The sequence below is a fragment of the Anolis carolinensis genome, chromosome 6 (genome assembly GCF_035594765.1).
Source record: "Anolis carolinensis isolate JA03-04 chromosome 6, rAnoCar3.1.pri, whole genome shotgun sequence".
Lineage (NCBI taxonomy): Eukaryota > Metazoa > Chordata > Lepidosauria > Squamata > Dactyloidae > Anolis > Anolis carolinensis.
In genome coordinates this window covers 59,490,791-59,504,834 of record NC_085846.1, presented here as the reverse complement: position 1 = coordinate 59,504,834, position 14,044 = coordinate 59,490,791, and the positions used below count along the sequence as shown (strand labels likewise).

Sequence of the window (14,044 nt, the reverse complement as noted above, 5' to 3'; positions counted from 1 at the left end):
ACTTTTTCCACTTGCGACCACTTTCTCTTTGAGAATTTTTTATGTAAAATAAGTCTAAAAATCAAACATTTGCTGATTTTCCTTTTTGTGGAGTACAGCTGAAACATTTTCTGCAGAGTCCACTGCAAACACGGCATGTTGTTTTGAATGGATTGGTGTAATTTGGGGCATTCAGAAACCTTTTAATTTTGCCATTTTTTCATGACTTCAACGTTGAGCAAAGGAGATCCATTTGGGGTCAGAACCATTAGTTTAAGAAGCAGTGGATTAGATTAACCTCTTGTTTTGCAGTATACTTATATGGCTAGTTGTAGCCCAAGTGAGGCAGGCATCTTACAGGTGCCAGACTTTGAGTGTGCTGAAATAAATTGTTAGCTATTTAATTTGTTATTAAATAAAATGCTGGGGGTGGGTGGAGAGAGAGATGCTTGTGGGATAGTCTGCCCTATGTGCCAAAATAACTTGGTTAGCGCAATGTATCTTGATGGAAGGGTGATGAGTGGTGTTTGTCTCAGACAGCAAAATGTTTCAGGCATCTCATGTCTGTGTTGGCCTGTAAACAGTGACCTTGCCAAAAACCTAATAAACCATAACATGTGACTGACTGGCTACATTCAGTTTATGGGGCCACTAGTTGTGCCCCACAACTCAGAATATGTCTTGAAATATCTGAAAGTGTTAGTGGTTCCACCTGAGACATTCCTTTCAACTGCCAAAACATTCTATACAAAACCGAAACATTCCTTATATTGTCATCCTTGCAGGGTGACTATAAAGATATTTTTAAAATGCAATTTTTATGGCTGTTTGGTCTTAAAAGGAAAGATTATATCTGTGGTGTGAGCGGACACAAAAGTTTCCTGTATCAATGAAGAAAAGAGATAGTCACATATACAATTCAGCTCTCTGTACTATTCGTGTTATTTTGTTTCTTTTAGCTTCGGGAGAAAATCCTCTTTAGAGATGTCTACAGAATATGTACAGGCATCGCATGATATCTCAGAAGACAGAGTGGATGGCCGAGATACTCACTGTAACCACATAGGTCAGTCTTATGGTGGTGATGTCAGTGTTTGGCTTCTTGCCAGCAATAAGCACTGTCCATTGTTTCCCCGCTCCCTCACCTCCCCTGTTGAACAACTGTTCCCCATGAAACCTGATAGACTGTGCCTTCTGGTGATATGAAGGATGCCAGATGGAGAAGCAATGACAGGGTCTGGGTCTTTCTCCCTCCCTCTCCCTCTCCTCTCTCTCACTCTCTTTCTTTCTTTTGTTCCTTCCTCTTGCTGGGCAACATATAAATATTGCTCAAGGCTCTTGGGGGAAAGTGATTAACTAACAGGATGAAGTGCAAGAGAAGGAGGAAAAAGATTTCTTCTTTTACCCTTTACATGGTCACAAATTTTCCAGATATGTTTTTACAGTCATAGATTCTGTATCCATTGATTCAACTGTTAACTGATAGAAAAAATTCCCTCCCCCCTCAAAACAATCCTGAAAGCAAACCCTGATTTTGCCATTATATATAAGTTGATACCATTTTACTACACAATAGAATATCATGGGACTTGAGCATCCATGGATATTGGTATCCGGAGGGGGTCCCTAGAACCAATCCACAGGAAATACAAAAGGCCCACTGTCCATATTAATATTGCCAATGAATAATGGGCGCCATATGTTATATTTCACAGGAAGGAACTGAAAAACTCCAATTCTGAATTTTCCTTGCCTAAAAAGCTCAATGAAATTCCTAGGATCATCTTTCATTAACAGGAAACATAAAGGCGCATACATATGTGTATTGTCTGTTGAACTTTTACTTTACTGCAGTACTTTCATCCCTGCAATACTTTCATCTTTTTCACAATTTGAAAACATTTCCAAAGAGTACCTATCCTTCCATTTCATCAAAAGGTATTTGAACTTTGCTAGCTATGAGCTCTTCAAACTTCATGATTATTCATATTTTGGAATCCTTATTTTACCTCAGCTTTATAAAGAGCTCTGGTTTTACCGAACCAGACACAAACATAAGAGTACATTCAATAAATGTTGGTGTCTGGTTTGGTAAAGTCATAAATCTGAAGTAAAATAAGGATTCTGAAACATGAACACCCACGTACATTTTCTACTGATTTGAATTAACTTGCTGGAACTTCTTGGGTGTTCTTTTTAATACTTGATTATAATTTAACTTAAATTACATTATATTATATCAGCCTTTTTTCAAGTAAATTCACATATAGTCGAATCTCACTTATCCAACACTCGCTTATCCAACGTTCTGGATTATCCAACTCATTTTTGTAGTCAATGTTTTAAATACATCGTGATATTTGGGTGCTAAATTCGTAAATACAGTAATTACTACATAGCATTACTGTGTATTGAACTACTTTTTCTGTCAAATTTGTTGTATAACATGATGTTTTGGTGCTTAATTTGTAAAATCATAACCTAATTTGATGTTTAATAGGCTTTTCCTTAATACCTCCTTATTATCCAACATATTTGCTTATCCAACATTCTGCTGGCCCGTTTATGTTGGATAAGTGAGACTCTACTGTATTTTGTGTAATAACTAGGAGGTGGAAATGTTTGTGAATTTTATTCTTGCAGCAGAGATTGAATAGTTTTACAGTTTTTCTCCTCACTGTGAAAAAGTCATTGACTACTACAACTTTTCAAAGACTATCAAGAAGTATTGTGTGCAAAATAACACATGTCCATTCTTCATTTATAGGACCACCATAAGTCATCTTGATGGTTGTTAACAACAAAAAAGTGAATTTTCTGAGCAAATATGTGGATTCTTTAAAAATGTGCAGGAAGCAAACAAACCAGAAGAAATGTGCATTACATACAAAATTCTGAACTGCAAAGAAGCTCACCTATCTACAATTATCCTCATCTGACTTTCCTGACACTTAAGAAAGACATTTTCGCAAATTCTGTAGAAAGAAATACCTTCCAACATCTCTAGCCAACGAGGAATCATTGGAGTTATAGTTCAACACATCTAGAGGACACAAGGGCAGGAAGCCAATTGTTTACCTTTCCAGGAATCCTTTAAGATCAACACCCCCTCTCTTTTGTAGTTTTCTATTCATCTTCAAAACATGTTCCAAAGGACTTGGAGATCTTCTGGAATATGTTGGCAATGCTACACAGAGCTGTAGAATCAGGGAAGGATAAAATGTCTGAATTCAACTGGAGATAGAACAGACCACTAAATATTGATGCCCAGGCTGAGGAAGGCTAAACTGATTCTTTTTTTTTTCAGGGAGGGCCAAATTTGTTAAACAGTTGCAAGTGAAGTTTGGATCGTACATAATTGTTTTGATAATTTCTATGTATTTTTTAAAAACTGCAGATGATCTTTCCGAACAGTTGCTAAAGGGCTGTGAACTCAAAAAGTTACCAAGAAAGGGGAAAACTCTGCAAGAGTCTCCAAAAAGTGAGCTGGATCAAAAGAAACCAAAGAGGAAGGATACTCCAGCAATAAATACCCCACCTCCAATAGCAGGTTAGCAGTACTGATTTGGGTCACATTAATTATTGCATATCCCTTATCCCTTGAATGTCCCTTATCAGAAATGCTTGGTACAAGAAATGCTTGGAAATTAGGATTTTTTTCTGGAATATCCAGAATGAGATATCTTGGAAATGTCACCCAAGTCTAAACACAATATTTAAAAGATGTAGAATATCACTGGGCCCTAGACTGAACTCTGTGGCACCCACTGGTCACTTCTCTCCAGGATGAAGAGGAGCCATTAAATGCCATTTACGTTCAGCTAGTTGACCAATTCCCAACCCCACCTGACAGTAGCATCATCTAAAACACATTTTACTGGCTTATTTATTTTTTTATAATTTGAGAGTCACTCGTGTGTCTCTTGCATCATCTTATGGTCAGAATATTGTACAAAATCTAATTTCCTTTTCATATGTCATTTCTGTAGGTATTCTCTCAGACCACTTAATTAGAAGGTGTGACCTCTCTCAGAAACCACAAAGGAGTCATATCACTCTAGCATGTCAAAATACAGAACAGGAACAGAAAAAGCCCAGAAGGAAAAACACCCCTGCAATAAATACACCACCTCTGCTTGCAGGTAAACGTAAAAGAGAATTTCAACTGCCCCCATCTGATGTTACACTTCTTTACAAACAAGGCATCACTTTTGAACTCCTGAACATATTTCTAAACTAAAATAAAGTGCTCAGAAGTGGAAAAAGGTTTAAATGTTGCTGAAGGTATTTTAAACTTATGTGTTATGTGCAAAACCACAATTAAGTATTCCTTGTTTAAGAAAATCTGTGAAATTCATGCGGTCACCATAACTTGACAAGTGACTTGAAGGCATACTCATAACACACACACATACAATAAGATTGTATTCATTGACAAGATCCAATAAAACAGTCTCCTAAGCGCAGACAGGACATTGCCTTCATTGTTTATGAACTGCAAACACTGGTCACAGTTTGTATGAAATGTGCTGGATTATTGCAATTTTCTATTAACCAAATACTCATGGCTTTCTCATTTATGACATATCTACTATAAGAGAACATTTGTGAGTCACTCTGTCTGTCAGTCTCCAATAACTCCAAAAAGCAAAAATTGCCTGAAAGTTGCCTTGGGTGACAAAGTGAATCTTTTAGTGTGCATCACAGAGTGTTTTGCTTTTCAATTGAATTAATGAGAGCTAATAAAAACTGCTTTCAGTCCCAACTTTTGACATTAGCTTTTTGTAATATTCTCTAATAACAAGGCTGAAGCAGGTCTAAGAATCATTTCTTCACTGGATCTCCAGATAACTATGCCCTGCTTCCCTCTGTAGGGACCAGAAAAATCAAATAGAGGAATGGGGAAGAACTCTTGCTGGCTGACAAGAGAATGACAGTGACAGTATTGTCAGGCACCTTTGTTCCCAGGACATTGGGGTAGGACCAGGCTGAAGATATGGTGCCCCAGAGATCTTTTGCAACTGGGAAAAGACTACATGGGGAGTCACATGGGCATCACAGCCAATGGAAACTGAACGGTTCTTGGGCTCTTATTGGTTCATTTCGGGGGACAGCAAACATTATATATCTTGCAAGCAGAGATGTAACCAGGTCGGGGAACCCCTGATGCTGTAAGCATTGGCTGTGAGCCTATTGTTACTAATTTGATAACCTTGTGAAAAGTATCTACACAAACACAAGTATTCTTGGATTGTGTATAGTAGAACCATGTGAAAAGCCCAGCAGCTGTCACAGGATCACATTTAAGTTTACGTTCATGGCAGCATTCCAGATGCATGATTTGATAGGACCCTCAACCCATGCAGTGTACCAACCAATTAAGCTGTAACCAATGAAGTTGTGGCCTTATTTTACCCAACATGTGAGTCTTTGTCCTTCAGTGTGCACAGAGGTCTATCTCCACGCCTGCCTCTGAAAGTGTGTGGCAGTAGGAGAGTCAAACGTTTTTAGAAATAAAATCATGGCAAGAGGGAAAGCAAAAGGAACAAGAGGAGGAACTGAGGACAGAGCTTGTATTCTACTTGTTTTTTTTTTAATATAAGGACCAGCAACACATCTAATTACACCCTGGACAAGGTACAAGCTATGCCTTCTGGCAACCCTCCCCCCAGGTTCCTAAGAGGTTTTTCTGTAGATGGATGAGCATTGCGAAAATTATAAGATGGGATGAGTGACACTATAGAGAGAAGTGCTGGGCGAAGTAGTGAAAGTCACTGCCACCATCATCTTTTCTTTCTTTTTCTTTTTTTGCCTAGTGCCTTTTAGCTTCATTTCCTTTTAGTGCATTGGGAATACTCAATATGTGTACTGAGACTACAGCACAAAACATCAGGGAAAATAAGATAGCAGCAGCTATGGCTGTCAGATCAAGTGCTTCTATTCAAATTGCCAGATGATTAACAATATTCCAAAGACATTTCAAATGCTCAGTATCAGTTATGGTCGCCCCTCTGGGGCACATAAGTCCTGGCATTTGCCCTGCTACTCTAGCTACGAATAGCAATGTGACCTTTGTAGACATATAGCTTACTAATGCTTGTTGAAAATTTTTATGGCCAAATGATTCACCTTATGAGTGATCTCACACTTGCAACATGATTTAACAGTCATATCTTGAGAAGCATGTCAAAATGTGAATTGTTCCCGATGTGCTTCTGGTTCTGGTCTACAACAACACAAATTAAAGCCTTTACTTAATCTTATGTTTACCTCAAAATATGAAATCCTCAGTGTGGGCCATTATTTCAATTATATCCCACCTTTCTCCAACTTTAGTGGCAGTTTATATAAATTTTAAACAAGACGAATCTAAAACTTTAGATTCTAGAATCTAGTCCCAACTTTAGACATAAGTTTAAAAAAGAATAGGAAGAACTATTTATTTGTCTTTGATAGTTAGTTAGCCACCTTATAGGGCTTTATCCAGTATGAGGAAGGGAACAACTAAATAGCATTTATAGAAAATTTGACCAAATAAGATCTCATTCCTTCATCCATCCACCTAAGTAAATTCCATGTCGTTATTTTATTCTCTGTAAGCAAAAATCAATGTGCATTTTCAGTTGCTTGTTTTTATTATCCTGTTAGGCCCCTATGTGCTGACTGCATGGGTACTCTTAATAAATGTTCTTATTTTTACTGTAGCTCAATAAATGCTCCCAATTTTCTTCCTGCAAAGCAGCTGTCAAAGGAGGTGTCTCAAAAGAAACAGATGGTATCACATTGCGCAAACCAATACGAGTTACTTCAGTTGTTGTATCATATAACAGATACTTCTGTGAGTGCAACTGTCTGCCCAAATGATTTTCCTTGTCAAAAACTCATAATTCCAGACCATGGCTAAGATGGTCTGGCATTTTCAGATCAACCATGATAAGCTTTCTGTTCTTGTTTGATTGTCTGAATTATCATAAGAAAACAATTTAAACTGCATGTGACTATCTAAAGCAAAGTTTGGCAACTTTGAAGAGTCAAGAAGTTATGCGAACATTAGAACTAGAATACTGCTAGTGGCATAAGTCCATCTTTATGTCTCCATATGCCTGTTGTTATTGTTGAGTCAACAACAAAAGCTTCCTCCCCAGATTTCCTATCAAACTCTTGCATGCCCACTCCACTGCTACACATAGCTACTCTGTGGTTGATGAAGTGTTAGAGGGAGAGAGGTTCAGAGAAATATCTGGCTATGTCCCTGTAGTGAGAAACGAAGTGATGATATAATCCAGAACTCCAGAAGACAGTAGCAAATCTAATCATTTTGTATCTGGCCACATCCTTCTCCCATCTCATCCTTTTTTACCTCTACCAATCATGCAATGATCTGTGGCAGTGCTGGGCGGAGCTTGGCAGTGGGTTAATGGGAAGGTAATGACCACACATAGCATAGTTCTGAATGCAGGACTATGACATTATACTGTGCCATATAGGATCTCAACACATATCTGTCTTATTTTTAAAAAAATGTTTTGTTAAAACAATAGATCTAATGCCTCTGCCACTGTACCCATTATATCTTCAGTATTTGATAAAGCATGATATAAAGCATGATTTTCTTTAAAGGGGAGAATTGAAATGCCATAATAAAAGTCTATGCAGAAAGACCTCTGATTGCAGTCTGGTCTGAGTAAGGTATATTGAAGTTGGTGTATAATGCAATTCCATTCATGTTCTCTTGGAACATGTTCTCAATGGAGCTTATTCCTGAGAACGTGTTACAAGGCTGTAACATGAATCAAAGGAATCAAAGAAATCAACATTTCACCCATCTAACAGCTAGCTAGTATTTTGTGAATTCAGTCTCCTTAAGTGTCTCATACTTTACCAAACATGGGGTTTTAAAATTATGGTTGGGCACAGCCCACCATGAGAATATCAAGAACGATATTGTGGTCTATGAATGCATAGATACAATTTTCAGTTTCTGTAGCAAACCAGATTATATTTATGAGAATATCTGCATATATTTTCTGTGTTGTATAGAGGTTAAACCAGGACACATAGAGGACAGATGCGAATAGAGAAACCATGTGGTTTGGGATAGGGTTCCAGAATTTAGGCCGATGTGGGAAGCCCTTTAGAATAGCAGCACTTTGCCACCCAGCCTTTAGGAAAGAAAATCCCAAGAAAGAAAGAAAGAAAGAAAGAAAGAAAGAAAGAAAGAAAGAAAGAAAGAAAGAAAGAAGGAAGGAAGGAAGGAAGGAAGGAAGGAAGGAAGGAAGGAAGGAAGGAAGGAAGGAAGGAAGGAAGGAAGGAAGGAAGGAAATGGTCTTAACATTGTGCTATACCTATACACAGTAAAATCCAAGAGAGAGATACTCAAATAGAATAAGATACAGATTCTTTTTCGTCTTCTCTCACTCCCCATTATGTGTTTTTCTGCTGTAATTCTATTACATTATTAATTAAACCCACTTTTTCATTCCCCTAGTTTTGAAAAGGAGGGGAAATTCAGCTTCATCCCGGTTACAGGATGTTACTGTTTTCACAACTTTCAGACACATTTCGCACTATATAGTAATGGCACTATGATTTTACTTTAACAGTCATGCTTCCACCCTATGGAATCTCAGGTTTTGTAATTATGGCAGAGGTACTTACATTTTTTAACCATAGGGTTACAGTGCCTTACCAAACATCAAACCCATAGGATTTTGCATGGTATTTAAAATCATGGAATCATGCTATAATTTTGTTGTGAGATGGAGCCCCAATTCTGCACATGGAGAAGGTGATAGAATTGGCTGCACCACGAAATGGTAGAAAACATCATGTTTGCAAATTTCTACACGAATAAAAAGCCACAGCAGGTGATGGGCTGTGCTAGAAGTGTTGTTCCTGATATCTGACTTTGTGCATGTGCATGGTTTTGAACTAAAGTTTTCAGAAAATCCTAGCCCCAATTACAACCAGAAACAGTCCTGTTTGTTCTGCCACTTCATTTTCACTTCATTCGGTCTTGTATATACACTCAATCTCATATCTTTTGCTGGGAAAGAAAAGTGAGGATTATGCACACTTCTGCCTCACCCTAATAATAGAGACATCCATAATTACACCTACCTTTTAGGTCACAATACAGATAACTGTTTCCTCCCCACTCATCCAACTGCTACTCAATTCAAACTAAAACACTTGAAACATATTTTAAAAATCCTTAGACCCTGGGTCATTTAAGTGATTTTTTTTTGTCTCAGAATAGTCTGAATATCTCTTGTCTCTGCAGTTTCTGGAACCAGAAACAGCATTACAAAGATTGGTCAACATTACCAGCCATGATGTTGAAATTCATGTGTGGTGGTTCACGGATGGGAATGGAGAGGTGGCGGGACAGGGGAAAAAATACTTGTATTTTGCGTGTTGTATTTCAAAGACTGTATGTTGTTGTTATTGCTGTTGTTGTTTTTTCTCATATACCACAATAAAAATTATACAGAAAATAAAATAAAATGTGATGTAAACACTCTAGTTACACAGTTTAGGAAAAGCTTATTTGTAACAATCTGATTTGTCTCCTTTTTCTTGTTGAAGGCATTAAACTACCAAAAGAAGAGAAGCAGACTGTGATTATTGAAGATGAAGAAAAGGAGGCTGAAACTTCACCTTTTTAGCTTGTTGCATATTGCCATTTTTGTAAATAATTGTATATGATCGAGTAGTACTAATTTCTAAAATTGTTTCTTTTAAAAAATGAGAAATATGGTGCATGTTGCCTTTATAACACAATGTCTTAAATCCTGTTACTTCTCACTAGAATAGACAGATTTAGTCAGTGGCTGATATACCTATGTGTCATCTTACATCCAACAATTGATTCTGTGAGTTTAGTTTAGTTGAGGATAATGAACAGAATCCAGGCTAATATAATCTATGAGACATATATTAAGCCTGCTGAGGCATGTTTACAAAAATACAGATATATAAAATATGTGTGTCTGTATGTATGTTCTGTAAAGACACCTACATGGCTTGATGCATCTGGACCAAATGTGGTGCCCATGTCCTTCATTATCCAACCCAAAATACTGGTGTTTAAATTTTAAAAACCTACCCCATTTAGGGCTAGGTGCCCCAAAATAAATAAGTTGGTAAGTTGGTATGCAGTGTTCAGATTTTTTTCTATTGTGTCAGATGCGAATTGAGGATATACTGCAAGTCACTTCTGGTGTGAGAGAATTGACCATCTACAAAGATGCTGCTCAGGGGATGCCTGGGTGTGTTACCATCCTGTAGGAGGCTTCTCTCATGTCCTCAGTGCTCATGTCCTCAATGCTCACGAAAGGACAATAGATAGATAGAAAAGCTACCTCAGAGGGAGAGATGACAAATGGAAGAGAGTTGGAGTGTTAGGAGTAAGACACTTGAGGAGTCCCTTTCAGAGGGCCATAGCCTTGCCATGGAGACATTCTAAGGGAGGCCTTCTCAGAGGGACTGGTAAAAATGACAGCGAGCTGGAGAAGGGAGAAAGGAGTCCTTATGATAACAAAACATGGGTAATAATTCAGGTTTTTTTTTTTTTACAGAATTCTATATTCAGGAGCCCCGGTGGCAAAGTGTGTTAAAGCACTGAGCTGGAGACCGAAAGGTCCCAAGTTCAATCCCCGGGAGCAGCGTGAGCGGCCGCTGTTAGCTCCAGCTCCTGCCAACCTAGCAGTTCGAAAACATGCCAATATGAGTAGATCAATAGGTACCGCTCCGGCGGGAAGGTAACAGCGCTCCATGCAGTCATGCTGGCCACATGACCTTGGAGGTGTCTACGGACAACGCTGGCTCTTTGGCTTAGAAATGGAGATGAGCACCAACCTCCAGAGTCAGACATGACTGGACTTAACATCAGGGGAAAACCTTTACCTTTATCTTATACTAGCTTTGCCCGGCCACGTGTTGCTGTGGCTTATGGGAATCCTTTGTTGGCCAGGTGGAATAGCAGTGAATAGCCTTGCAGTCTCAAAGCCTGGCCGTTTTCTGGAGTAGCTGGAGCTTTTTGTTGTATGAATGTAGAGGCATGGATGAGGGGTTGTTCTGCCAAATTTGGTGTTTCTGGGATGTGTAGTTTTGTTGTTTTGTCCTAGGCTGAAATTTCATTACTCTTTTATATACATAGATTCAGAGCATTCTATTTTTGATGTATGGAGAAAATAATTAACTTGAGCTAATCAGTGATGAGAAGCTGAGTAATGAAACCTTTATTTTGACAGTTGTTCTGAAGCTGTCATTTTATATTTGGAAAAAAATTCTGAATATACTGTAACATTCTGCAACATTCAGCTTGAGTATTTCTCTGTAACTCCTTTGCCCTCTCCCTGCTCTTGCTTACCTCAAAATGGATGATTCAGGTTGAATCTACACTGCCCTATAATCCAGTTTCTGAATCCAGATTATCTGCTTTGAAATGGATTATATGAGTCTACACTGCCATATAATCTAGTCAGAGACTGGATTTTAGGGCAGTGTAGATAGGGCCTCAAAGATATTTTGCGCTCTGGTGGTTCCCCACAACCACTACCCCCTCCAAACAAACCCAAACCAGCAAGCACTCAATGAAACATTAGTATTTTGGGAAAGACTTGAATTCTAGTAGAGTTTAGCATTATTTCTAGTCTGCTATAGACCAATCTGTGGTCTATCATACCTAACCTTATTACATACCCATTGTTTATTCTGAACCATTTACAAGACATTTTCCACACCACCCTTCATCCTATCCAGCTTTCTAACACCAGCCCAACACTACCCTGACCTTCCCTTTCTGAGAGTTGTAAGTAAGTTCCACATCACCAGTGTAGTATAAAATTCATCCCATCCAAGTGACCCTTTTACTTCAATCACTAATGTCTTAGTGTTGGTTAGTGTTTGTTTGCTGCAATGGCTTTCCCTTCAGCCAAAGTTGGGGTTAATTTGAATTGACGGTTACACCATTTCCTATTATTTCTGATTATGCATTATTTTATTTCCTTGAGGATTTCTAAAGTAATGATTATGTACACAACTCTTCTTGACTAATTATTACCTGGAATACCTAAATGTATGAAAACATACTTCTAAATCTGGGACATGAATCTTATCATCAGTTATCATCTAACCATAGGAAGCAATGTAGCAAATGCTATTTTTTTTAATTTGTATTGCTTATAACTGAATTAGCACACTTCTTGTATCTTAGTGAGACACCTCTGTAGACTATTCAAAATGAGCTTCTGCCATTGAAAAAGTGCTGTTAATAAGTGATGAGTCCATGGTTGTTTATGTTAATCGAAGTATTTCAGTTGTAGTATGAAGTTTATTATCTTCATTTGTACAAGTGATTTGGTTGCATTTTCCTCATTATCAAATGTAGATTTAATGTAGCACTCTGAATTAGAATTTGATGAGTACAATCCATCTTTGCAACTTTCAAATTAGAAAATGCAGTGCCATCTGTATAGAGACGGCCTGGCAGGGAAATGTCTGCAAAGTGAGTAGTTTTATGTACTGTGTAATCTAATAAGGATACAGGAGAATATGAATTATTTGAATAGAAGATTCTTTTATAATTTTTGACCTACTTTTTTGGAGGACAAAACTGCTTTTGTTTTTATTGTTGGTTTTATCATTTTAGGTTCAGTGTCTACATCAAGCTTGAATTTGTGTGATCACTCTTTTTCAGAAATGTAAAACACTATGATATAACCTGGTGACCTTCTGTGCTGTTGTTCTGTTTTATTCACTGCACTGGTCTCAATGATGTGGGTGGAAATGCCATGAACACAATCTCATGTATAATTACAATACTAGTTACAAATAGCTAAATGCTTATAATTAATTCATTTTGCTAATATCAAAGAAAGAATTACAATACAACAGAAACTTAGCAGTCATTTTGAGTGAAATTACTTTTGTAGCTATAAGAGTATGAATTTACAGGATTACTACTAGTCATGGGCCCAAAATTTGCCTCATTTGTTTCATCCGTGTTTTTGTTTCGTGCCGTTCATTCGCTTGGCACTATACAGGAGACCCCTTGCCAAATGGAAAAAGCAGTGAAACAAAAGGCAAGTGGGAACGGTAACCATTTGGTCACCTGATGTTCGTCCCATTGGTGGCAATGGGTGGGCTTCCCATGCTCCCCTTCCCCTCAGTTTTAGGGCTAGAGGATCTCAACATTTCACTGATTCCCCAGTCTCTCTCCAGCATTCATTTGAGTTTTCAGGGTTGGTGGGATAAACTCCTGTCTCTGAATCCAGATAGGCAAAATGCAGTCTGTGGTTCTCTGATACTGTTTTTGCAGCCCTTGGCTCTTCTTCAGACTCCATTATCTTTTAAATGAGTAGCAAACCCCCCCCCATACTTTTCAAAACATAGTAACTTGTAAAGATACTCTCTTTAAGAGTGTGTGTGTGTGTGGCCTGCAGATCCAAAGTGCCCATGACTGCCAGAGCTTGAAGTTGAGCGCCAAGTGCTAAGTGGAGTGCAGAGCACCTCTTGCTAGGCACTTGGCACTTGGAACTCAGCTGTAAGCCCTGGCAGTCACGGGCTCTTTAAGTGTGTGTGTGGCCTGCAGGCTCAAAAAGCCCTCCCATGTTGGCCATTGGGACCAAAAAAAAAAGTTCGTTCGGATGAAAGAATGAAACAACTCATTCAGAAAAGCCCAATTTTTGGAAGCAGTGCTCAAAAATGAAAACGGGGCCATACGAATAAAACAAACAGAAGCTGATAGCGATTCTTTACTATTAAGAATAAACTCTGCTTTGACTTAATATTGAAATACAATAATTAAAACAAAATAAATACGAATAAAGAAACTTTACTTAATGTGACACAGTTTTACCATTTCACTGTATTATACAAACAACCTTTTATTTAGAGCATTATTTCTTTGAAAGTTTCAGTTCTCTGAGTTCTGCTTAACTGAAGCTGCTTCTGCACTGATACTATAACCCAGCTTGGAAGTGGTTCAAAAGGAACACTTTTCACTTCAGGGTGATTAGATTGACAGGTCTCAAATTGGTTTGAAGCTAGGAAGGTGATT

At 38.1% G+C, this 14,044-nt stretch overlaps 1 protein-coding gene across 1 annotated transcript in view; it reads left to right on the top strand.

Moving 5' to 3' along the window:
* Positions 1 to 13,830, top strand: part of ppp1r17 (protein phosphatase 1 regulatory subunit 17) — a 31,978-nt gene extending 18,148 nt beyond the window's left edge. Inside the window, exons 2-5 of the mRNA XM_003222257.4 lie at positions 939 to 1,045; positions 3,377 to 3,529; positions 3,969 to 4,121; positions 9,568 to 13,830. Coding sequence (XP_003222305.1) covers positions 964 to 1,045; positions 3,377 to 3,529; positions 3,969 to 4,121; positions 9,568 to 9,647 — 468 coding nt within the window. The 5' untranslated portion in view covers positions 939 to 963 and the 3' untranslated portion in view covers positions 9,648 to 13,830. The remainder of the gene's footprint in view (positions 1 to 938; positions 1,046 to 3,376; positions 3,530 to 3,968; positions 4,122 to 9,567) is intronic.
* The last annotated feature ends 214 nt before the right edge of the window (positions 13,831 to 14,044 follow it).